The 26,777-nt window shown below is 54.6% G+C and overlaps 1 protein-coding gene across 6 annotated transcripts in view; it reads right to left on the reverse strand.

The window, feature by feature from the left end:
• The window catches only part of furina (furin (paired basic amino acid cleaving enzyme) a), a 94,026-nt gene that overhangs the window by 38,001 nt on the left and 29,248 nt on the right, over positions 1 to 26,777 (reverse strand). For all 6 annotated transcript variants that reach the window (XM_036543582.1, XM_036543579.1, XM_036543584.1 and 3 more), the window contains one exon: positions 7,887 to 7,985. In XM_036543582.1, the coding sequence (XP_036399475.1) occupies positions 7,887 to 7,985 (99 nt within the window). The remainder of the gene's footprint in view (positions 1 to 7,886; positions 7,986 to 26,777) is intronic.

Here is a 26,777-nt window from a genome sequence, read left to right on the forward strand (position 1 = left end):
CTGCCAAATAAAAACATCTCAAGGCCCCCGAGGAGGACGGCGGGGGAACAAAACAAGTCATTTTCCTGCATTCGCGACCTCCTGATAAAAGCCGGCGGCTGGCTTTTGAGGGCAGACTAATTGAGACAGCCAGATGAGGACGGATAACAGGCCACACATGCAGGCTCAGTCTCTCTCTCTCTCCCTCTCTCTGCACAAAGCCCCGCTGACAGAAGCCTGCGCCGGGCGGCTGTGAGCTCCGGCTCTCCTCTCAAAGTGGGGGAAGAACCGCGGAAAGTGCAGACAGAAGCAGATTGTAGCAGCGACACCCCCCTTCCTCCCAACCCCCACCCCCCCCCCCCCCCCCCCCCCCCCACCCGCGCGTACAGCTCTGACAGGGAGGGAAACTGCAGCGGGACGCCTGATAAAGCCGCAAGGACGGAGGCAGCGCCGAAGGACGGGCGGGGAAAAGACGCCGCCGCCGCCGCCGCCCGCCCGCCACCCTCGGACGCGCTGCAGCCCGACGCTCCGCGGCCGTCTGCGGTTATCAGAGCGGCCGCTCTCTCTCTTTCAGGAAGAAGTGGGGACGCTGGAAGATGACGAGTCGGCACACGACGCCGGCGCTCCCCGAGAGCCGACGTTTATCTGCATAAAAAGGACGTTTCTGGATGCCTCAGAACACCCGTCAGCGACGCTCGCTGATCCTAATAGATCCGGACATTTTTTATTTTGCTTTTTTTTTTTGAGAGCGGCTTTTCGGGAGTAGCTTGCCGGCTCTGTCCCCTTCCTCTGACCTCCGATCTCATCCCTGCGCCCCGCGGCGAGGCGGCGTGAGTGTGTGATGACTACGCTTGGGGCGCTCCCTGTGACAGGAGGGGCTGCTGGGACAGATGTTCCATCTGGAGGTCACCTTCTCCAGATCACAGATCGCCGACAAATGAGAAAATCTCACAAAAGAGGGAAGACAGCCGATTTAGGCGGCGGCTCTGGGCTCCTGACAGGTCCCTGGGATAATCCGTCACGGGAGGGGGGCTGGGGGGCAACGTGGGGCCGTCCCCGCTTGCAGCATCCCTTCCGCAGAGCGGAATTACGTAACCGGGGCCCTAAACTGGATGGATTAGCGTGCGGCTTGTGATTGCAGCTCTAAATGAGATGCTTACTTAAAGATGCCCATAAAGCCCCGGCTGCTACGGCCCTCCGGGGGCATGTTTGCCTACCCCTGATCTATCGCTCCCCGCAAACAATGGATTTTTTTCTGGGAACAACCCCGCTCGCCTAATCTGAGGCGCTCGACGCTGCTGGCTGGGGGCCAGCGGCCTCGGCAGCCCCGCGCTGGACGCACGGGCTCAGACGAACGAGGGCTGCTGATGAATCTGACAATCCACACGGCATGAGAAGCCAGGGCCGTGCTGGATGGGAGGCAGCCGGAACAGTCAGATGCTACAATCCATCAATCAAGAACGAGGCCCGCAAGCGCGCTGTTAAACGCGGTGCGGGGGACACCTGGCGAGAAAGGGAGAGCATCTTCAATCTGTCTGTGATGCTGCTGGGAGTCATGCAGCACATAAACAACCAATTGCTATGCACTGGGAGTGCTATTTCATCCTTTGCTGCAACAGGTCATTCAGTCATTTCTAGTTGAAGGAGAAGAGGGATAATGTACTGAGCTGAAAATGCCTGCTGCTGCTTCCTCTCTGTAGCCTTCTCTGCTTTGAGAAAGATCTGTAATCTGTAGCTCCAACTGCTTACATTAGGAGTGCTTGCACCATGTCTGAGACGGATGGCTGCACTTGCTTCTCCTTTTTAACAGCACTGGTTTTGAGATGAATCAAATGAGGGAGATGGCACATGAAACAGAAGGCGAAAAGAGGACGGGCATCTGAAAGTATGATCAGGCTGCCAGGCCGGCTCCTCCACCAGCTCCTCCGCGATCTTCCCGGATCGCACGCTACGCGCCGTCTGGCCAGCCCAAACGGAGAGGAGATGGTGGACCCTCGGACAACCGTCCGGTGGCGGTATAGGTGCTCGTTGGCGGGGGCGAGGCGTTAATGAGGCTGCTTAACGAGACTTCGGAGCGCGGTTTGGGGGGCCCCTGAGCCGGGCCGCGCAAACGATGCGCTTTGTCAAGGCGCGGCTCCCGCGCGCGGGCTACACGCGCCCCCATTAGCGAGCGCTCTCCCCGGGATCTCCCTCTGATCTCACACAAACACAATTACCTCGCCATGGGAGGTGGCTGCCAGGGGTCTGACTGACAGCAGGCGCCGGAACGCCCGGGGGCCAGCGTCTCCTCCCCGGCTCGTAATTATCTCCACGCTCAAGTGCGGCACAAACAAAAATCAAAAGATTCCTGGGTAATTGTGAGGTGCTCGTTAATGGCCGCACTCGAGACGGTAAATAGGAGGCTAGCCTTATCCGAATGGCAGGGGCCCGATCTGAGCGAAACGCTTTCAGACAGACCACGCTGGGTATTGCGGTGAGGACGAGGAGGACAGGAGAGGGCAGAGAGCGGCAAAATGAAGCAAGTTTGAGCTGACAGGAGGGCCCATGAGGCTGTCAGTGACCAGCCGCTGCAGGAGAGAGGGAGGGAGGGGCAGAGAGAGGGGGAGAGAGGAAGGGAGAAAGAGAGAAATGGGTGAAGGAGAGGGAGGGAGGGAGGGGGAGAGATGGAGGGAGGAAGAAGGGAGGAAGAAGGAAAAGAGTGAGGGACAGAGGAGGGGGAGAAGAGAGAGGGAGGGGGAGAGAGAGGGGGAGAGAGGAAGGGAGAAAGAGAGAAATGGGTGAAGGAGAGGGAGGGAGGGAGGGGGAGAGATGGAGGGAGGAAGAAGGAAAAGAGTGAGGGACAGAGGAGGGGGAGAAGAGAGAGGGAAAGAGAGAGAGGGTATAAAGTGAGGTAGAGAGGAAAAGGGAAGAAGAGTTAGGGAGGGGGAATGAGAATAAGGTTTAGAGAAAAAGGGAAAAAAGAGTGAGGGAGAGAGGAAAGAAGAGGGGAAGAGAGAGGGACAGGGAGGTGGAGGGAGCAAGAAAGGAAGAGAGAGGGAGCTGTGACCAGGCTCTCTAGCTGTTAATTCTGCATATCCTGTGCTCACGGTGAGCTGTCGATGCAAACGAGTGTCAATCCCCCTTTCTGAAATCCCTTCCAAAGCTGTGCTCTGTGTGCAGTCTAGCTGTGTATGTAGTCCAGGCTCGTCATGACCGTACCTCAACTTGGTTTAACCGTAGAATTAAGATCCTCTGACTCTGCAGCACCTTTAAGTTCAGCACCAAGAGGAAGACGGCGATGAGGCTGCCACTGGCCCTCCGAGCTCTCCTGATAAAAGGGACAGCAGCTTCACACAGGCGTGGGTGACGGGAGGAGCAACTGCACATTCCTCACTTCACACATCCTTGAAAGAAGAATATGCTGGGATGTAGAAAACCTCAGGACGATTAAGCAGAATTCAAAGGCGAGATAATTCAAAGGAGGAGGATACGTCCTTCAGCAAGGACAGGCAGACTGACAGCAGCACAGCCTAAGCCCCATATCATTATGGAAATGGGCTTTTTTTGGGGGGGGAATATTTTAGTGTGAAATGTGACAAAAACCGAACATCCGGACTTTTAATCGCTCAATTAGCGAGAATGTCTTTGCGATATGACCCGCTCTGCTGGCAGAGAGAGCAGGGGCTTTGAGAGTGAGCTGTCACTCTCGCGTCTCGCTTTGGGTCTCGTGAATCCGAGCCCCCCCCCGGGCTGGCTACAAGTGGCTTGAAAGCGGTGATCCGTCCCGTGGCGCAAGTGCATGTGATTTCGCTCAAGCTGAGCAAGGAATTTGCACCGCCGATGTGGAAATGACAGGGAGTGACATTCTTAAAGAGTCTGTCACCTCCCTATCTCACGTCGCTTTTCAGACATCATCAAATTTAAAGTGGCGCCTTCTCACCCAGCATTAAACAAGAGCGCAAAAAAACTTCACTGCATTTATTTCCCTTGCTGCTCTATCAGAATGTGCAACTTTAATGATGGTGAGACGCACCGATGCTCTTACTGTCAGGGCACGGGGCAGGTGGGGCTGTAAGGTGGATACTCCTTTCTTTCAAAGCCGTGCTGAGCAGAGGGTTAATCCTTGGCTTGATAAATTGGTCAAAGCCTGCAGATTAACATTCCAGGAGCTGTAGCCTCATGAGGAATGTGAAGGCATGCCGTGCGCTGTAGTACAGCCGGCTGCAAAGCTGGAGAGTCAACGGCCAAAAACAGCCACTTCGCCTCTGAAGAAACACCCAGGACAAATTCAAACTGGCTTACAGTGGGCATACATACAGTAATGTATGTGTGTGCGTGTGTATGTGTATGTGTGTATTTATGTATACAATCAGGGTTAAACCCGAGCTTGCATTGCCTGAGGGGCTTGGGGGTGGTCAGACATCATGAAAGGCAGAAGAGGGTCAAAGGTCACAAACCTGACTCATCTCGTGCACTCAGGCTTGCTTTCAAAAGACAAAAAGCGAAGCTCTCCCATTCCACCTCACAACAAAGTCCTGCTTTAATTTGATATACGTTTCTTTTATCAGATGCAAGGTTCCCGAGGGACCGGGTGACTCGGGCAAACGCATGGGAAGACTTTTTAAAAACTACCACTTCCTCAGTGTGGTGAGTTTCAAAATGACAAAGCAATGTTTTACTGTGAACACATAATAAGGAAGTAGGGAAGTCTCTGAGACACAGATTCTGTGAATTATTTTAAAAAGAGCCTTTTCTAATGAAAAGGAAAAGAGGCTCCAGCAGTTAGCATTTTTGACAGCAGTTAGAGTTTGACACGCTTTCCTGTAATCAGATGCAGGGTTCGGAGGGACAGGATGGCTTGGCCAAGGCGGAGGAAGAAATGTTAAAAACCGACCACTTCCTTAATATGGCGGCTTTCGAGAAGGACAAAAGAACCGTCTATTGTGCCCGCATAACAAGGAAGTGGGGAAATGGCGGAGAGAGAGAGTTTCTGGGAATTATTACTAATGAAAAGGAACAGAGGCTCCAGCAGTTAGCAGATAATATCTCCATTATGACTGTGGCCGGAAGCTGGTCATGTGAAAAAGCCTTTCTCCTCCGTCCAGCCTCCTCGGTCGAAGCTGGCTGATAAGCGGCTCCTGTTTAACCGAGAACGCAGTCACAGATCCCCTTATAGCCGCCCTATTCACCCAACCCCTCCTCCTCCTCCTCCTCCTCCGTCAGACTCATCGTGGTAAGGCAGATGACTCTCCTTCATTACAGCCCAGGAGGCAGTTCTGCTTGCCGCCAGCAGGGGGACGTGGCCTTCAGCGCGCCGCCGCTGAGAGAGACGCCCATAAGCAGCGCCGCTGGGCTGGGTTCAGCTCGCCTGTCCCCGAGCCGGGGTTTGTTGTTTCTGTTGTTTTTGATTGATCTCAAACGGTTTGACCCCTCCGGCTCCGAGGCTGGGGCCGTTTGAAGCAGGGAGGCTCCTCTTTCTCGCCGGCGCTCTGGGGAGCGAAGGAATTCGACAACAGGAAATGGAGCGGCAGTGAGGGAGGAAATCCTGTCCGGGACAGCGGCTCGGTGCGGGGAGCGAACAGGCCGCAGTCATTCTGCTGGGGGGGGGGGGGGGGGGGGGGGATGGGGGGGCATGGCTGTGCAAGCTGTTTTCCCTCCCTGCACCTGTTCGTCAAAATACCAACACCCGCCCCCATCTGTGCCCGCGTCCCTGCCTCGTTCCAAGTGCCCTCCTGCTCAGATACGCTCACCAGGCTGGTAATCTCACAGAACGCTGGGAAACTGAGCCACGGGCCGTCCGCAGGCTTGAAGAGACACGGCTGGAGCTCGGGCAGCGGGGCTGTCCAGCGACCCCGGCCAGCGGCATGCGTAATGCGAGCCCCCAGCTTGGCTAATCAAGGGCCTGCGAGCGCACCGCTTTCAGATGCAGCCTGCCTGCAGGAGCTGGGCGTAAACGCCGAGGCCCTCTGAAGCCATCGACCCCTCTCCTGCGCGCGGAGGTGTCTGAAAGCTGCCGTGAACAATGGTCCGATGCGCTCCCTTCCAAAGCAAGACAAACGCGTCCCCAGACAGGCAGCGCTCCCTTCCAAAGCAAGACAAACGCGTCCCCAGACAGGCAGCGCTCCCTTCCAAAGCAAGACAAACGCGTCCCCAGACAGGCAGCGCTCCCTTCCAAAGCAAGACAAACGCGTCCCCAGACAGGCAGCGCTCCCTTCCAAAGCAAGACAAACGCGTCCCCAGACAGGCAGCGCTCCCTTCCAAAGCAAGACAAACGCGTCCCCAGACAGGCAGCGCTCCCTTCCAAAGCAAGACAAACGCGTCCCCAGACAGGCAGCGCTCCCTTCCAAAGCAAGACAAACGCGTCCCCAGACAGGCAGCGCTCCCTTCCAAAGCAAGACAAACGCGTCCCCAGACAGGCAGCGCTCCCTTCCAAAGCAAGACAAACGCGTCCCCAGACAGGCAGCGCTCCCTTCCAAAGCAAGACAAACGCGTCCCCAGACAGGCAGCGCTCCCTTCCAAAGCAAGACAAACGCGTCCCCAGACAGGCAGCGCTCCCTTCCAAAGCAAGACAAACGCGTCCCCAGACAGGCAGCTGGCGAGATGCTGCCTTCCGTCCGCGGGTCGGGCTCTAATGAGCTCAGCGGGGGCGGGGTGGGGGGAATTCAGGCCCTGCCGGGGCTGTTACTCTGCTGCCTCTTCACTGGACAATGGCTGCGGCACTTGAGCGGCGGCCAGCCCTGCTAACAATGCTGCGGGTGCGAGCTGTGGGCCGTGCCGTGTTTAAAGAAAGACTGTGCTTTTCCATACACGCCCCCTCCCCTTCCCTCCAAAGCAGATGAGTAATTGCCTGCGCTAACCTCACACTGCCTGCAATTCACATGGGTAGCGTCAAACCGCAGAGGTTTTGGCACCGAAACTGTGGGTTAGTGTTCCGCGGGGTCTCTGATCTGGATCTGATCTGGCATCTGGATCGGGCCGTTCTGGGGGGGACCGGCTACCGCCTCGGCGCTGGTGAGCTTGCAGCAGATGTCCGGCGATTCGGCGTATGACCCATCAGATCTCCACGCCCCCCCCCCCCCCCCCCCCCCACCGCCCTGGCTCTGACTCCACGGCCGCCTCTTCAAACAGCATTTCCAATGCATGGCAGCAGAGCTAAAAAGCTTTATGCATTCCTAACGAGGGGCTGTGAGAGGCGGGAGGCTCCGGCGGCGGGCCGAACGCGGGGGGCACACAGGCAGTCGCTTTGCGGCTCTCTGATCCGCTCGGTATCGGGGGCAGGCGCCCGGCGTCCCGGGAGATCCGGGGGGGGGGGGGGAGAGACGCTGCCCTCAGATGCTCCCGTCAGTGAGGCCTGCCGCTCCGCCAAGTCGCCAGTATTTACAGCATCCGCGCCGCATCATCCATCAATCCGTTCAACACCAAATCGATTCAACTAATAAGTCCATTAAAAGAAGGGGGAGGGAAAGGTATCGGGGTTGGGTTTACAGCCAAGCTGAGAGGCTCCAGACACCAAGACAGAGGGCGAGTATCTTATTACAAGTGGAAAATACCTAAAGTATCAGCACGTACGCGTGTGTCAATTAAAGTGATGAGCCAAATGGTGGGGGGAAAAAATGATAACCCATATTATCGGGGAGCGGATCTGTTTAAGGGACGTGATGGATGAGCACTAAGGATCCATCTCCTCTTCATGGGGAGACTCCTTTACACTAACTCCTCTCCAGGGGCAACCTGTGTCCTCTCTGGCATCCCTAATGGTGTTCCTATATATGTAGTTGGCGTGCCCGTGAATCTAACTGCGATTTGACGGAAATGTGTCTGGATGACTGGAGCCGTCTCTCCAGCCCCCCCCCAGAGCCCCCCTTCCTCCCAAGGGCCCCCCGTCGGCCCTCGCCGGTCCCCTGGCACCCCCCTCCCCCCACACATACCTGGGGCTCCTTGTGCAGCCTGACGTGCGTCCCGTGGTGGGCGGACAGAGACCTCTTCGTCACCGTGCGGTGCCGGAAGTGATAATAATCACCAAACACCTGCAGACACAAACAGGGAGGGAGAGAGAGCCATCGTTAAACAGGGCGGCCTAAGAGCGCTCGACACAGCCGTGCTACGAGAGGGAGCGGTGGCTTCACACTCACGGATACACGGGACACTTGAAAAGGAAGGAGGGCTCGCAGTGGGATGTTTCACATGTACGACATGCTCGGTAGGGAGGAGAGAGGATCTTCGGGCAAATTTATGGCCCGCCCGCCGCCCGGCGGTCATGTGCGAAGGGGCTCTCGCCGGCGGACCCGTGCGGAATTTCGCGGCCTACACCGCTCTCGCCGGCGGTCACGTGACAGAGGGAGGAGGTCTCGTACCGCCGGGCCGAGCAGCTGTTTACACAGAAGCGGACTCGGGCCGAGGCCTTTGGGGAACCCGGAGACAAACAACGGTACGCGGTGAGAATAAATGCGTTAACACGTTCGCAGAGAGGGGAGGGGATTCTAATTCTCACAGAAGCTTTCCAATCTGCAGCGACATCGCCAGGGACTGTATCACATTCAGACACTCAATGAAGCGACAGGGATCGGCTTTGATTTGACAGAGGGGGTCCGAGGCGGGCGACGTCAAGAGCGCGCGCTACAGGACCGGATCCCTGGTGGCGTTCAACAAGCCGCTCTGCTCTTCATACCGCACAGAGGCTACCCACAATGCCCCGCTCCGCCTCTTTCTGATTAGCAGCCCTTCCGTCTGGCCTGGATTTGGTTTCGTGTTTTTTAATATCCTGTCATTTAGGCTTTTCCGAGCGTCGGACAGGAAGCGGAGTGCGCTCCTCAGACAGACGAGTTTTTAGCAGAAGCCAGGGAGACAGAATGAGGCCTTCCGCGTCGACGCCGCTACAGAGCTTCCACATTTTAAATAAGCCACACTTAGCGCGCATGACAGCAGCACTTATCCCCAGCGCTGTGCTGGATTTCAGCTTTCTAACGTCACCTGGTCCACTCGACAGCAACGGCAGCGTGACACGTCTGATGCTCCGGTGGCATACCCGGGCAACACCGTGGAAGAAGAGGGACAATATGCCGGGCCCACACCAAGCGCACGTCACTAACGCACCAACGACATGAATATAAATGGCGAAAAATTTGAATTTCACACTCCACAATTTTTCCCCCAGTGAAAAATGCCCTGCTCTGATGCGAGGGCAACGGTTTGGGACACAAGGCATATTTTCAAACAGCCCTTCCCAGGATACGCATATTTGAACACATAAATCATGACTAATTAATCGGGCCCAACTGCTCGGCTTCCTCCGCTCTGACTACCGCTCTGAACAGGACCACCTGAGCTGCTCATTCTGATGCAAGGTGCGCCGCCTGTCACAGCCGGCATAATCGCCTTGCCTTGACAGCCTCCTGCGAGATTGCGCCTTCTCTCTCCTCCAAGAGCCCAAAGACATGAGAGGAAGTCGTTTCTGTAACGAGTTGGTAAATGTTTGCGTATGCTAATTGGCTTTAATTGGCGTAATGCCGCATGAAAGTTAAATGAAAAGCTGAGGTGATATAGGTCATTTTCTCAACTGTATAGCACCCCTGTGGGCAATGGTGCCCGCTAATCAACCCAGTGTCCCGCTTCCTCTCCCTCTCTTCCGTCTACTTGCCTCTCTCCCGCTTCCCTCTCTCTCTCCCGCTCCATCTCTCTGACTCCCTCTCTTCCATCTTCTTTCTTCCTTTTTCCTCCTCTCCCTCAGTCTTCTCATCCTCTCCTACTCCCTCCCTCTCTCTCCCTCCATCTCTGTCTCTCCCCTTCTCTAACTCCTTCGCTCCCCCTCCATCTCTTTTCCTCTCTCCCTCTCTCTCCCTCAATCTACTCTGTCTCCTTTCCTCTCTTCCTCTCTCCATCTCCTCCCCCTCTCTCCCTTTCTGTCTCCTTTTCTCTCCTTCCCTCTCTCCCCCTCTCTCTCCCTCTCTCTCCCTCTCTCTCCCTCTCTCTCCCTCTCTCTCCCTCTCTCTCCCTCTCTGCGCAGCGGCAGCGGTGGCGGCAGGCAGGTGGGCCTCAGCTGCCAGGTTCAGGCTGGTCCCCCTCAGCTCCGCTGACTGCTGCAGCCCCATTCACTCAGCTCAGCCTCCCCAGCACCGCGTCAGATAACCGCATCAGCCCCTTCAAGCGAGCCCATGCCGCCCAGCATTTCCCAGCCCCGTCCGAGATCAGAAAACACACACACACGCACACGCACATACACACACAACCCTGCCGACGACACGACAACACGGCCGTTTTTTTTCCTCTTTAATTACAGGTTTGAGCGGCTCCATTATGTTTGGAATGCGGCGTGACTGCAGCGCACACAGACAGTCTCGGCGGGCAGCGCCGGGCCGTGGCGGCGGGCCTCGTAACCGGATCCGGTTTTAAAGCGGCCTTCAGCCCCACGCCCCCGCTGCTGCGGGGGTAAAGGTGCGTGCGAGGGCCGCTTTCGGACCGAGCTCACCTGGGCCGCAATCCCTGGGCACAGGGGAGCACGTACGGGCCGCATTGCGTGAGGGAGCCAGACGGGGGGGAGCTTTTCGTTTTTACCCGTTTCGCAACCCTCTCTGCAGACACGCACGCAAATTCCTTTATGGTGACAGCTTGTGGAGTTTCAACACTGTTGTTGTAGGACTGTCAAAATGATTTCTCTGTCTTTTAATAACAATAATAATAATAATAGCAAAACCACATTTGTATTTTGGGCTGGCTGTGGTGCAGGCCCCCCTCGGCAGTCAGAGGGAAGGGGAGAGGGGTTTTAAAGTTCAACGGAACCCGTCCCTGCCCCCCCCCTCCCTCCCCCCAAACCCCAAAACACACAAAAGCCAGCAGCTACAGCCGGAGATAGCTCTCCCTCCCGGATTACCTGAGGGGACTGAAATCAACACGGGGAATCTTCTCCTTCCAAGTCGATCTTTTAAAGCAAACAAGCAATCTCACTTTCCTCCACATCCATTTATATTTAGTGAGCACAAGCTAGTCTGGGGGTGGGATTGGAAGGGGGGGGGGTAGGATTTACTGGATTTGGTGTCTATGTGCAGCCCCAGGTTTCAAGAAAGTAAGGAACTTTAGATTTGATTTTCTTTATCTGCCCACAGGCAACCATGACAGAGCAGGTATATTTTACTGGACCCAAGAAGCTGTCCACTACTACTGATCTGGATGAAAAAGTGCATCTTCAATTTTCTCAGCATCCAAAAGGGACACTGCATGTTCTTTAGCTTGGAGGGGGATACATCTCCCCAAGCTGCTCCTGAGAACTCAGTGATAGAAAGCAGGAACAAACTGACCAAAACAGAGTAGAGAGTGTGGGAATCAAAGCGAGTACAGGCCGACCATGATGCAGTGCCGTGAGAGAGGGGGTCAGAGGGAGTACAGACCAACCATGATGCAGTGCAGTGAGAGAGGGAATCAGAGCGAGGGCAGACCGACCATGATGCAGTGCAGTGAGAGAGGGAATCAGAGCGAGGGCAGACCGACCATGATGCAATGCAGTGAGAGAGGGAATCAGAGCGAGGGCAGACCTCATCACAGGTGGCTGAACACAACATCCTGTGAAAAACAGGAGCCCGACGGCCTTGGCTTTAATCAAGAGTGCAAGTGAGCATCCGCATGCTACGCAGCCATCAGCCAGCCTGAGGGAGAGTAACTAGACCAGACGAGTAACCGGGGGGGCTCAGCAAGCAGGTGGGCACCATTACTCCACCTTTAAGCGAGGTACTTAACTCAAATCGCTTCAGCAAACATGCAGCTGCATCCATGGATAATATGCAGAATCACCCAGGATAAGAGCATCTGCTCGGCAAATCAAAATAATAAATCCTCTCTTACGCCGCGCTGAGAGGGGAGAGCCAGCTGGCGGGCGCAAAGCGGGACGGCGGCGCCGCCGAAGCAGGCGCGACCGGCCGCCGGGCGAGGTCAGGGGGGGAAGGCCTCGGCCCGGACCAGGAACCCCAGGCGCGGAGGGCGGGAGACGAGGCGTGCATCAGACGGACCGCCGTCTGCGCCGGGAGACCCGCGAATCAGGAACCGGCCGCCGGCCCGCAGCGACAGGGACGTTAGCATTCCGCCTGTCGTCACGGCAATCCCCGCGTACGGACGCAGGAAGTTGCGAGCGGGTCGGTACCTCGCCCTCGTGGGGGGCGCACCCGGCGTGTCGGGGGGGACGTCGGTTCCGCCGTGGTCAGACAGAGCGCGCTCAGTGAGCTGCGCATCGCCGCGGCGCCCGATGTAGCGCAGAAGACTGCTGCCCCTCTCGTAATCAGAGGAGCACTTTTAATGGCGAAATAAAGAGCATGAAGTCAAAGCGCAACCCCCCCCCCCCCCACCACAAGAACTGCAGAAGGAGTTTCAGAAAGTAATGGCTTTTCTACTGCTGTCTGAATGACTAATTAATGGTGTCATTAGGCAAACTAAAGCTTCATTAATCACTGCCAGCCGTGGCAGTATGGTCTATAAGACATGGGGCACATTATGTGGAGTTAAGATCTGCTTCGCGGTGCGCACAGTGGCAGGACGGCCACGCTGAATGCGCTGGCATTGTGCGGCGCGGTGACCGTTGCACGCGATGCCCCAGTTTACCGCTCACACACACACCCAGGCGTGCATTAGCGCAGGGCTAGCTCACACACACCCAGGCGTGCATTAGCGCAGGGCTAGCTCACACACACCCAGGCGTGCATTAGCGCAGGGCTAGCTCACACACACCCAGGCGTGCATTAGCGCAGGGCTAGCTCACACACACCCAGGCGTGCATTAGCGCAGGGCTAGCTCACACACACCCAGGCGTGCATTAGCGCAGGGCTAGCCCACAGAACTGCGCTTCTGATGAATGCGCCCGGAAAGGGGGCGGCTGCATGAAAACGCTGCCCGGCCGGGATTAATAGATATTTAGACGTTACTAATTTTAAATATGCCTAAATAGGCCACATCACGGGGAAAATGGCCAGAGTGAAAACCCTCACGGAAGTACTTACAGCGACTCTGGCCTGTAGTAACCCCGATTAAGGCCTTATGCAAGGCTTCGTCTGTAATGTCACGTAGGATATGACACCCGGTATCGCTCTGTCATCGCTCCATTGTTGGGGCGGAGAGTGGAGATCCTATAGGCAGAAGGGATTTAGGCCCTGCAGCGGCTCTTCTCTCTCCATTTAATCACGGGTAAACAGGCTGTGGTGGAGGCCTGCTGACACACATAACCTTCCTCTGAATAAAAGCCGGTGGGGAAATGAAAAGCAATCACCCCGGAGAGCGCAGATTTTACGCTCTCACAATGGGCCGCCTTTAAAGGGAGCAGCATCCAGGGCGCTGCCATCGGGAAGATTCAAACACACAATCTGAGGAAGCTGACAGAGGGACAGAGAGAGGGAGAGAGAGAGAGAGGGAGAGAGGGGAGGGAGGAGAGAGGAGGTAAGAAGGGAGAGGGAGAGAGGGAGAGGAGGGAGGAAGGGAGGGAGGGAGACAGAGAAGAAAGGACAGGGAGATGAGGGAGGGAGGGAGAGAATGAAGAAGGGAGTGGGACAGGAGAGAGTAATGGAAAGAGAGAGAGAAACAGGGAAGGAGAGGAGAGATGGTGGGAGAGAAACGGAAGGAGAGGGGGAAGGCGAGAGGGAGGAAAAGAGAGAGGGAGAAAAAGAAAGATGGAGGGAGAGTTGAGGCAGAGAGGTAGAGGACGATGAAGGGGAGCGAGGGAGATAGCGAAATGAAACGAAACGCTGACATTCAATATGAAAGCATGCGCAGCTCCACGGCCGCCATCGTCCCTCACAAGGCCGAGGGAAGGGCAGCCCGAGCCCTGATAAGAGCTGTAAAAGGACGAGTGCTGTCCTGAGATAGCCCCGGCGGGGAGTCCCCGCGCAGCGAGGGGGAGGAACGCCCACGGGACGCCGACCTGGAACCGGCAGGGAGAGGCCACGCAAGGAAAGAAGGGAGGGAGGGACCCGCACGGGACTCCGCTGCCCCCGGCGGAGGATCACCTGTCCCTCCGTCTGATAGGCTCGCGGCTCAGGCCTTTGATCCCGGCACCTGCACCCTGCGGAAGGATCAAAACCGCGGCCTCTGCGCCGCCTGGATGTTTAAACCGGGGGCCGGTTTAAACCGCTGCTCTTCGCGGAAATCCCTTAACTGAAAACTGAGCTGACTGTTTTGGCCTAGAAATTGCGACGCTGTCTGAGAAACTCGCACCTCGGCCGCAGAAGCTGACACGTCGAGCCTGATAGCAGCGAGCAGATGGAGAGATATGGCGTAATACGGGTTCTGAAGCTGAACGAGTGACAGCAGTTTACGTGGACGCTGAGGCGGGGGTCGAAGATTTGGGCAGCTATGAGGCCTCGGGGAGGGGAGGGTGACATTGAGGTCACATGGGCCACAACACCGCCCTCCACGGCCTGCGGAGAGTGGTACTCAGGCGAGCCTCGGGCAAGGAGCCTGCGTCTGGTGGCTTCCAGCCCCCCGGGGGGACGACCCGAACCACGGCCGTTTTGCTCTGGCAACATCGAGGCATGGAGGAGGAGGCTGGCCCGCAACGCCCTTTACGGATCAGGGAGCAGCGTCCTCTCCAGCGCCGTGTGCTCACTGAGGGGTGAAGCACGCATAGCGCCCCGATAACGCCGCCCCCTCCCTGCAGGCGATTCGGTGGAAATGAAGTAAAACGGTTCCCATTGAGGGGACGCGTGTCGAGATTTCACAAAGCCGACCGACCTTGTCTTTGGATGTCCCCGCCCCCCCCCAATCCCCCAAAAAAACAAGCACAGAAGGCTTTGACCTCTGAACACTCTAAACCATCACTTGCAGCAAAAACCACAGCTCCAGTCCTATATAGAAAGTAAGTCTTAAAGGAAACTGCTCAAAACAAACCCCTTGTGTGCACAGTACTGGAATATAATTAGAAGCTCGGAGAGGAACATCTTTTGCCTGCGCTGCGGCGTGCACGGTAGTGCAGCGTTTCGATGCGGCGTAGCGTCACGGGCGACGCGGGGGTTAACCCAATCACCTCGCCGATCGCCTCCGACCCGTGGACCGGGGTCACCGCGGGGCGCTCCCGGGCCTGCTGGCGGGAGCGTGCCGCCGGCCCCCTTTTTCGTGCGAGATGCCTGCTCTGGCCGGAGCGCGCTACCACGGTTTTGGCGCAGTATGTCGGCTCCGCCCCGCTGCTGTGGCCACCGACCACAAGGCTTCCGTTTCTGCTCATCTTGTCAAGGAACAGTAGTTTTAAAAGAGCTCTCTCTCTCTCTCTCTCTCTCTCTCTGTCGCATGTCCATGCCAAGGCTTAACTCGTGTACTGACTGCTGGGGTTTTTTTTTTTCTGCGCAACCTCACCTACGTAGTGGAAAAACCTGACAACTTGACAGCCTTAACGAGCAAGACTGGCATCCGCTTCCCCGAGAACAATTAGAAGGGCAGGAACAGGATCCGTCAGCCTCGTTGCTATGCAGAGCAACAGGCGGTTTCAAATGATTTTCTTTGTTTGTTTGCTCTCCCCAATCACTGCCAAGCACAATGTACGGCGTGCACTTAACAAGACGTGCTCCATTCCGCCTCACTGGTGTACACCACCACGCATCAAAAATACCAGAACGGACCGCACTGCAACAACACAAAGACTATTAAGTGGCAAACTGGATTAGTGGAGAGAGAACACAACAGGCCTTCCCCTTTGTAGTACTGACTTTTCGCTCGGCTTTTTGTCGAGTTTCAATTCTTCTACCACAGTACTTCCCGGCACCCAAGAGGCTTTCTGGGAAAATATACACAAGCAACGCAGAGCGATGAGGACGCGGAGAGGGCTGGGAGCTCAGAGCGGGTCCAGCACCGCGGACGTTCCGCGCATACAGCTACACCATGCAAGAATGATGAAAAATGAACTGTCACAAGGCCCCCCTCTCCCCAGGGCGTCCGCGCAAAACCACCGCATCAGCGCTGCTGTCCCGGGGCGAGAAAAAAAAAAAAAACGTCTGCATTTGGGGAAAATCGGCACGTTTTATTTTATTATTTTTCACTTTGCCTGGCGATGTCACGCAGCGTGCAGAGGGGACTGCGAGCGTGAGAGGGGCGCGTTCGCCGTGATCTTGCGGAAGCGCCGGGGAGCAGAGCCGCGGGGATCACCGTGGGGATCGCCCCGGGGACGCCCGCGACCGGGAGGGATGAGACGAGCCGCGGAAGCAACGCCGTGAGAACGCGGCGACCGCGCGCGCAGTCACGGAGACGGTACACGCAGCGCACCTCCCTGCCCACAGCCCACAGCTGCAGCTGCCTGTCCGCTGACCGCGGGCTATACATCACCACAGCACCCGACGGCACCCGAGGTCAACAGAGCTGAGGAGAAGAGCGAAAAAACAAACACAGCGACCCACCCACACTTTCAATGAAAAGAAACCCGAAAAGAGCAGCGCTCCGCAGCTCCCTGACGAGCTGCCTTGCTCCCTTGTTTACAGTTTTCAGAGAGGGGGAGAAGGGGAAAAAAAAAAAAAAAAACAAGGGACGGGTTCCAAGTTTATAAAATGTGTTGCGGAGCCACACCCTGTCTCAGCTGTCTCAGCCTGTGCTGCGCTGGCACCCGCAGATAACCGGCACTTTGCGTTAATACCACAGACCCGCGCCGCGCCAAGGGGCTGCTGGAGGTAGCAGATGGGCACCCGCCGCCCCCCCGGGCCGCCGAGCTCACCGGCCCCTCCCTCCCTCCCCTCTCGTGCCTGGCGCCCTCTGCTGGAGGCCTGTCCCGTGCCGGGGGGGGCGCTCGCTCACAGGAAGCGGCGCTTTGTAACCGCGGCCCCTCCAATTACTGCGGACGAGACACCGCCACTCGACGGCACTCGTCTTCTGGAGTGCCCTCAGGGGTGAGCCGGCTCAGCCCGAGCCAGAGGTCCTTTCCGCAGAGCCGTGGAGATCTTAATCTACAGCGGGGGGTAGGGGGGCAGGGGGGACACTCAAACCTAGACATCTAGAGCCCCGTGGCTTGTTCGGCGACTCACTCAAGGGCTTAGACTTGAAAACACTGTGGCTTTTATTGGGAGCGGCTTATTGCCTTTGTTGGGTCGGTATCTTGAGCCACCAGCTTCCAAAGCTCCACAAATAAAGGAGGGGGGAGGGAAGGAGGAGGCCCAGTAACAGCTCAGAAATACCTTTGATTTACAACTCAGCCTACTTTAGCTGGGCTCAATGAAACCCTACAGTGTTAAATAGAAAAAAAGTTATGACATACTTAGCAGCTCTCCGCGAAACACCTTGATGGCTGTAAATACTAGCTTTGCCCCAAATTAGCTTTCATTGACTGGCGTGGTTCTTTGTTGGTTGCGGGGGGGGAGAGAGAGAGCAGAAAGAGAAGAGAAAGAGTTGAGATTTACAGCAGTGATTTCCGTGGCCATTAGGAGGCAGGAAAGGGAGTGGCGGCTGAATTTCTGCCTTCCTCTCTGGGGGGAACGGGGGGGAGAGACGGCCGTGAGAGGCGCGATTTGGGCCTGCGCGGCTGAGACCACGCTTCAGATTTTCGCCGGGGTGGAGCTGAAAACCCAGCGCGCCACCAGTGTCCATCACCCCTCGACAACTGCGTTTCTGTGTGTCCATGAGAACGGTCACACCCCCCCCCCCCCCACACCGCCCCAAGCATTATTTAAACCCGCCAGGGGGGACTTTTATTGCTGCACTACTACGATAAGTGAGATTAGATAAGCTCAGGAGAGGGAACGGACACTCAATTAGTTAACCGAGTGCGACGAAACCGTGATGCTCTGGGCGCCTTATCTCAAATCTGTAACCCATTCTATTACTGCAAAATCGATACAGGCCGCGCGGCTGACCGAGAAACAGTCAGACCTGCAAGCGTTAATTCCGACGCTCCTCCAGCGAGTTCTTAAGTCCGTCTAAAACCTTCGCCCCCCCTCTCTCTTGGACAGACTCAGGACAAAAAAAGATGGCGGGCCGTCTCTCGAAACGAAGCGCGGCTCTGAAATTCGAGGGCAGGCTTGAATCACAGATGCCGTACGATGTCCCGCAGGATGGAAAAATCAATGCTGCAGAGCTTTGATCTGGAGAGGATATGTGGGAAGCGGTTACAGGAACAGGAAATGGGCCTCAAAATGTGCGCTCGTCTCCCTCGCCCTTGAAATAAAGGCAGAGAAAATGACTTTGGTCACTGCGGCGAAGAAAAACAGAAAACACAAAAAAAACGCGTATCTGAACTCAGAACGTGTTACCTGACAATGCGAACGGGCCACGCTGTCCGCATATTAACACACAGTATACGTTTCGTACATATCAATAAGCAGGACCCGGCGAAATGTGAGCAGAAACTGATCTGGGTTCATTTCACAGAAACATCCGTTCTGACCTCACAAGCGGCTGCCCCGCTCTCCAGCTCGTCACTGCAGGCCGTATCAGTGTTCCTGCGCTGCTTGGATAACCCTGGAAAGTGACCTCATATGGCTGCGAGGAAGTGACATAATGCGCGTTTACAGGAATAATCAGCTGCAGCAGTGGCATCACCCCTATATCTGTTGACTTGTGTGCGAGCGTGTGTGTCTGCGCAGAACAGAATTCTGGGAAGTCATCAGTCCGGCACACAATTACGAAGTCGCTAAAAACACCGGAGGCTTCTTGCCAGAGACAGACAATGCCTCACAGACTGGAACGCCCCGGCCACCGGCGGCCTTCCAGCGCCAGCTCTCTCACTCCGGGAAACAGAACATTGCGGATTCAAATTAAAAACTAAATGAGCAAACACGCTGGAAATATTTCCTCAGTTCAGAGGCGCGTGAAATATTAATGCAAATGTCTGAGGGAATCTCTCGAGGCAAACACCCCCGACCCGTCGAGGAGAGCGCCATTCAATCCGACAGTTTCCGGAGCGACGTAGGAGAGGCGCTCAAAGTCGCTTTTTAATGCCCCCGAGAGGCGTCGGCTCTGCTCCTCTCGGAGCCTGCGACGGGGAAGGACCTCCGAAGAGGCTCGCAGCCACACACGTTTAATCTTTCAAATCAACTGTGTCACATACAAGAGAACAAAGGGGGCTGGTGTCTGTGCCGTTTGCGGGGCTCCTCTGAAGATTAGGAGGGACGCCTTAACCTAAAACCGCGTTTGTGGCTCGTTGAAAATTTTAAGCACTTCTGTCCTTGCTGATCACGGGCCCAGTACAAGTTCGCCGTGACTTCAAAGCGAGGCCGAGCCTTCAGCGGAGCGGTATTACTGGTAATGCTATTAGACGGTCCCCGCGATAATGAAGGAACTCCAGCAAGACTCGGGCCCTTTGCCCTCTTTCCCTCTCTCTCACTCGCGGGGAGCGGTCAGAGCGGCGGTCACATGCCACGGGTATGATGGGATGTGTTTATGAGAGACAGGAAGCGCAGGGCCGGAGAGGGGCGGGCTCAGGCACGCTGCTCTCGGCACAGGAAGTCTGGCTCTCCGCGGTCGCGCGCTAAACCGGCAGGGAACGTTCCCCCCCGGAGTGACGGCCCGTCCGGGGGTCACCCGGGGGGAGAGGGGAGCGGTGGACCCCCGCGTCACTCACAACGCTGTGCAGACACGATCAATCGAGCCGCTTTGTTCCACTGCGCTACGTCCTCTCTGGTAATATAAGCACCGTACGCCACGACAATTACTGTCTCTACTATACAGGAGAAACAAGCAGAGAAGATATAGTGAAGACTAAATTAATGTCAGACAGTCTCCCTGTGCCTGACAATAAAATAAAAGGCTTTCAGGAGAAGGGAAAAAAACAGCAACCTCTTTAGAAGTGTCTCGCTAAAAAAAACAAAATGCTGTCCTTGTGGAATCTTTCAAACAGCGCAAGACAGGAGAAGAGTGTAAAGAACCAGTGTGATTATATATATATATATATATATATATATATATATATATATTTAAATATATATACATATATAAATAATATTTCCAATGTCATTCAGTTAGCAATGGCAACCGTTTTTTTCCCCCTCTTTCAATGCAGCCTTACTCACAAAAATGGCTTTAAACTTCCAGGTTTGGAGCAGGAGGTAAGCTAGAATCCAGGCAGGATGAGGGGGAGATGGTTGTTGTGCATCTGGTTCATCTTAAACATTCCTCTTTATGGGTGCAAGGCCCATTGCTTCACACAAGACCTTCAGCACCGTGCATGGCAGTTGGACTAGCCAGCCAGGTAGCTGGCTCAGTAGCACTCACAGTTAGAATTACACTACAGTTTTAAACTTTGTTTTTAACATTCTCCACACAGAACTCTGGATTATACATCAATGCCACTTTCAAAAAACAATCCTAGCAAATATTAATGAGGATCAATCAGCCGAGCGACACAGCGCTAAAAAGCACGTCTCAGCTGAATACTGTACATGAGGCCCTGTCTATTTCTTTCAATACCTTCAAGGTCTCGTACAGTCGGGTCTGTGGCTTAAAATATAAATCTGCACAGTTTCCCTGCAGCTACGTTGCTCTGCAGAGTGTGTGGGAGAGGAGGCACAGAAAAGGTTCACCAGCTCAGAAAAACTCTCCTGTGCCGCTGGAATCGCTCAAGACCTCCATTTTGATGTCTGCATAACATGCAGGCTTCCAAACTGAGCATGGAGGTATACAGACATGCGATTGCCTTAATGACGCATTTACGGTATCTTAATTTCACGATATCACTGCTGCCGCATCTGTCCTTCCTCCTACTCCAGACTGCCGGGGAGGAGAGAATTGGCACTATTAGGCTGTTAATTCAAGGCTAGCCATAGCTCATTTACGAGTAAAAGAGGCAAGTGCGAACAATCACTTTCGTTCTTGATCAAACGCGTTTTAACGAGAGTCCCCGTTTGGGGGAACCGCGCGCCGTTAATCTCCATTCCAGGCACGAAACCCCCCTCCGGACCCCCGCGCTCCGAGCCTGGGAGGAGACGGAAACGGCCGTTGGAGTGCCGGGGCCATTTCTGGACGTGTTCATCACTCTCAGGGTAACTCAATCAGCTGGGGTGCAATTAAATAATAAAGAGTAGCGCTATACTGCCTCGGCTCCGCTGCGTTTCAGCGCAGCTGCCGCTTGGCACCGTCTCTATGCAGCAATCAACACGCAGGGAGAAATTAAGCTAATTGCAACTTGACACCGCGGTATCCCCACACTTTTTACCATATCATTACCCGTGTGTCCTGTAGAGTGCAACCCAAAAAAAGAGAACTTAAAGCACAGCGCTTTAAAGCAAAGTGCTCTTTAAATCTAGCGCTGAAGACGTCTCGTATAGATGCGCTGGGGTGACCCGGCGGGCCGCGGCTCTGATTGGGAGGCCGGGCACGCCTCCGTCACGCGCTGCTCGTCTCCCCCTCGCGACACAATTCAAAGCGTGACAGGCCGGCGAGCCGTGTCCACGCAGGGGGAGAAGGCCCGACTCTATTCATCGTGTCCGCGGGTCAAAGAAACCCCGTCTCTGCACACCATGTAAGGTACAGCCGAAACAGGGGAGGGGAGGGGGGCTTAAATTAATAGCAGTCCCCTGGATCCATTTGTTCTGGAATGTATTATCACGGCCCGACTATCACTCGCCCATAGGGACGAGAGCAGGGCACCAGCGAGCCGGGAAATTTCACCGGAAAGTTAATGCTGCTCGAGATTAACATGTAATTTCAGCAGACAGGTCCTTGGGAGAAAAAAAGAAAGTGTCGAAGTGAAAGACATAAATAATAGAGCGTAAATGATCGGCCTGACAAAGAGAAGAGTCCTGGGAGAGCGGAGCCTGAACCCCCGGAACGGGCAGCGGGTCGCCCCGGCGCTCGTTTCCGCCGCGACGGCGACACCGGGCGCCGGCGGCAACGACACGACCGCCACCGCGCATTTCTCTCAGAAGCAATAACTCGGCCTCCATTTCAAGGTGTTTTTGTTTGCATGCGTTTCTTCTAATGTGTTGCTTGAGAGGAACGATCCATTACAGCAGCGGGAGCCGCAATCGCACACTACATTTCCGCACACAGCTTGACGGCGCCACATTTTTGAGGTATTAAAATAAAAAAATTGAACACCCTCTGCAGTCTCGACGGGAACAAACCCACCCTCAAACACTTCAAATCCAACTCCTCAAGTTCCATCGAGATGAAAACTTCACACTTCACTCCAGGATTCTGCCCTCCCTCCCAGATTAAATCCCACAAATTTCACCATTATAATCGATATTTAGAATGTACTTCACAGGAAACTGCAGAGATAAATCACTAAAAAAAAAAAACCCCTCTCTGGTAACGCGGCTCAGATTTGTTTCAAGGGAAATGGCATGGTGCGCTTACGCGTTTGGAGAAAGTGCTTGAAAACAGGCTAAATGATTCTGTATTTGAGGATGACTGCTAACGGCGATGGAATTTAAATGTTGTGAAAGTACGGGCAAAACAAGGAATTAAGCCGGGGTGTTTCTAAGTTTCCGATAAGCACGTCTGACGGGATGTTGAATTTCAAACTGGGGATGGGGAAAAACAAACTGGAACACTTGTGCTGCCTGGAAAGTTAATGTTTATTTTCAGGGGTTGCAATGTTGCAATGCCACTTATGCCTTAACCCGCGCCATTAACTGGAAGTGTGTTTGCAGGTTAACGACCTGCGGCCAAATGCCACTGCTGAGCGGCAAAGGGCCGAGAGCCTGGGAAACGGCACCCCTGCAGCACCCTCACTGCCCAAACCCACACCCGTCCAGCCAGAGACGCACCCAGAGAGAGGTCACCCCGTGGGGCGCTGTACTGAGAGTGAGCAGCAGCACACTCAGAGGGCGAGAACTTTCTAGACTCTCCATTCAGGTCATGTGACTGCATGCGGCTGGTGTAGTGACACTACAACCTCCACAGCAAAGATGCCCGACGTTGCCCGAGTTTTGCATTTTTATTTTTCTTCTTCTAAATTATGTTAAACCCTGATCCAGTTCTGTCTGAGATATACATATATTTTCCATTCAATTCCCCCCTAAAAAAGGAAAAAGCACAGCTGGACTATGGACTTTCAGAGAGCTTTTGACATACTCCTGCATAACAAATCCCGCATACTAAATCAAAGTGCCACGGGGACGGCTCGTACAATCATTGTCAAGTATTCAACAGATATACCTTCCTTGAAACAAGCTTTAGTAATTCTGTGACCCCCATTCTGTTTCCTGCCACCTCTAACACCACCTAAAAGAGATTCCATTTCCTCAGACACGTATAGCAGAGAGGAGGAGGGGGAAAAAAATGAACGGGAAATGAGATGAAATTTTTAGTTTGAAATCTTCATCGGTGCACCTGAGGAGACGGGCAGCTCGAGAGGCCCGCGCAGTAACTGAGAGTCAAACGCACATTAATTTGCCCTGGAAAGACGGTGCTGGCCCTCGCCGCTGGGGACACGGCCTCATTAGGGGAGGGAAGGCAGACGATATGATTGCTCAAGACTGTGAGGGGGAATGCTAAATCTAATCTTAGGCGCACCTTTTGCGTTCGGTGCGGTAGGGGCCACGTCCCTAAGCAGCCATTAAATTGGGGGTGGGGGGCCGGACACAAATGGCTTTTGTGCGTAGCCGCGCTGGAGTAGTCCACCTGAGACCCCCGCGCCGAGCGCGCGTCCTTGAGCTCGCCGGAATTAATGTCTATTAATAAATATACATGAGCTGTATTAATTCAGGGGTGAGCCGAATGTGGCCGTCCAGACGAGACCCGGGTCGCAGCTAAAATAAATATTCACAACTCCCGACGCTTCCGTTTCGCCGGCCCTCTGTTGTCTTGAAAATTGCTTGCTGTAAGCAAAATATGAGCTGCGCAGTCACCTACTCATATTGTAATTCTGCACCTACCTGGAGCCACTTGGAAAAAAATAAAATGGCTCTTGCGGTAGCATAAATTTGCGGGGAAGGGCCATCACAGGCTCGGGCTAGGAGTAATGGAAGCCCGTTAGTGAGTTTGGGGAATGTGGGGTGGGGGGGTGATGGGGGATTTTCAGACATGCCACGCTACTAATGACGCTCTCTGATCAAAGTGCTCCCCTCTTTGGTGGCTTTGATCTTTTATGACGACAAACTATTGCCTGTGATTCAAAGGAGGAATACCAGGCGAACGCCTCATCCCTGTGGCTATCCTGCCTGACGCACATCGGAGAAAACAGCTGTGTTGCGTGTGCTGGGGTTTTTTATTATTTCGAATCCTGTTTCTCTGCGACGAAAGGTGGGTTAATAATTTAACAGGTGAGACGTACCCACGCACACCAGCACAGGAACGCAGGCAGGCTGGGACGCACACCACAGACGGGCGCACACAGACATTTCTTCCTCTCTTCTGGGTGAAAGGGAAGCTTCTTGAGGAAAAGCTGGACAGGGACAGTATTTTCTACTTCCTTTATCACCCCCTCCGACAGCACGCTTTATTGCGTGGACAAGCTTTGACCCGTCACTGAGAACTGAAAGCGCATTGTTCTTTGACGAGATTTCATCTTGATCGCGGCAAAGTCCCCCTGGCAAGCGGCAGCATGTGAGATCAGCACCTTCTCTCATGCAATGCAACACACCGACATACTGTTGCTCCAACACCCTCAGATAAGTACACTCACACATAATGCAGCGCACTGACATTTGGGTGTTCCAACACTCCTGACACACTATACGCAAGGGCTTCTAAAATTTAATCCGAGAGCGTGAAGGCTGGGGAAAATCTAGCTGCAAGAGTCCCCGTTACATCAACAGGGAGACGCGTAACGCAAGACGGCGGATCTCTTATTTCAGGTCGATCTTTCTGGAGATTAACAGCGGGAGCGCTATCAGGCGCGGGCCTGAGAGAGCCGGGACAGGTGTGAGGCGCGGTGTGAGCTGCACATCTGAGCTGACAGTGTGCAGGTCTTTGGACAGGCTGTAAGCAGACACCGGGGCACGTGCCGTGGCCCGCCGCCCTGTCCCGGAGGCTCCGTGTTGTTGTGAAACAGTGCGGTTTTGGCGAGGCGCGGGCGCGACGGACGCCGTCGCTGTGGCTCCGGGTTCGGCCGCCGGGGGGATGAGTTCCGGGCGCCGAGCCTCGGTGATGTCACGGAGGGGCCGCTGCCTGGTGATGCAAGCAGAGATCGAGAAGAGCTTGGCCGATGGGCATGTTGGCAGGCCAGCTTTGGGGGGGGAGAACGCTCTGCATTTCTAATGCGGTCGAGGAACTTGATGGCGATCCAGGGTAGTTTCTTTTTTTTTTTTTTACCTCGCTTTTTTGGCGCTTGAGTTTTCTTCCCAAATTCTGGCGCGTCTGTTAGACACCTCTTCCTGAACAGCAAGTTTTGCTGTCGCCTAAATACACCACTTTTAAACAATACTTGTGCTATTCACACCAATTTAAATCCAAGCACTTTATGGACTGCTTAGCCAAGACCACCTCACGGCTTTCTCCTTAACTTTTATTGTTCCTTGGCTTGTTTTTATCTCAAACTGTTTTCATTTGCTCGCACATTAATTATGATTCCATCTTAAAATATTATACGGTTAAAGTCACATTATGAAGTAATTTTTTTTGTTTAATTCTCTTCAGTCTGCTTCCTTGAACTTGCATTTAACTGCGTGTCTCTTGGGCCAGACAAAATATGCTAAATGAATGGGTCTAATTGGGTTTTGAATTGAACGCGCACACGCGCCCCTGAGAACATAGCTGTCTCAAGCACTTACTGCTCATACCTATCGAATGATGCCGAACCTCAATCAGCATTTATGAGCCGCTCATCCCCCCAGCCACGGGGGAGCGGCGGCCACGTCGCCGCCCCCCAAGGCTGGTCTTGGCAAGGGGGGGGGGGGGGGGGTGTGATGCATACCGATTTCCGCCCGCCTGTGTGTCCATGGGGCCGCAGCGGTGGTACGCACCGAAATGCCTAGCCCATGAGATAACTTTGTTTAAAAAAAGAGAGAATTCTTAACAAGAGAGAAAAGAGGCAGGCCCAGTCAGGATGGAAACATATGGGAACAAAAGAAAACATCTTCCCCTCTCTGTAATCAGCGCTGAATCAATGCAGACGCAATGACTGAGGAACTCCTTCTCCTCATGTAGGAGCATAAATCTAAATGGAGTCGACATGTGATATCAATCAGACTGCCTGCAGAACTACTCTGTGTACAGAAATGGCTCTGGGAAGGGCCAGTATGGGGGACACACTTGGTAGTATACCTTACCCCAGTGTACTCTGTATATACTACTAATCACTCTCTGAAGGAGGCCGCCCTGACGAAGAATTTCGCAATGTCTACACATGGCCATTTACCACATGGTCAACAGAAAGCAGGCCAATTAACCATCATTCCTATTGGCTGGATCTCAGAAAGAAAGCTGCTGAAACTAGTAATATGCCAAATGGTCATAAATTATGCATTTTTACATCATACCCTGAAGAGTATTCCTTTTTTTTTTTGGATCACATATCTGCTGTCACTGGTGCCGGGAAACGTCAGCTAGGGCAAGAAGAGTCACCGGGGACTGATCTCATTACCTGAGACTGCAGGTAATGAGATCAAGTTTCACATCTATATTTAAGATGTCCCTTTCATCTTGATCTGCACGTTATGAAAAGGAGGGGGGTGGGGGGGGACTATAACGGTCAAATGATTGGTCCAGGGTTTCCAGGGATGTGGAGGGAAGCAGGGAGGTGCAATGCAGGCCAGGCAGCTGGCACCACAGGCTGAGCTCAGGCAGAACCAACACACCTCTGAGGCGCTGAGGTGCCGGCACGCTGTCCCACACACGCCCCCCCCCCCGAAGAGGCAGACGGTCAAACGCAGCAGAGGACCCAGCGGCAGCCCCCCTCCGGCCGAGGCCCGGGCTGCGGATACCTGCCTGAGTGCGGAAACAGGCAGGCGGGGCGAGCGTCACTCCTGGACCGGCGCTTGGCTTTGTTATGAAAC

The sequence above is a fragment of the Megalops cyprinoides genome, chromosome 13 (assembly GCF_013368585.1).
Source record: "Megalops cyprinoides isolate fMegCyp1 chromosome 13, fMegCyp1.pri, whole genome shotgun sequence".
Classification (NCBI taxonomy): domain Eukaryota; kingdom Metazoa; phylum Chordata; class Actinopteri; order Elopiformes; family Megalopidae; genus Megalops; species Megalops cyprinoides.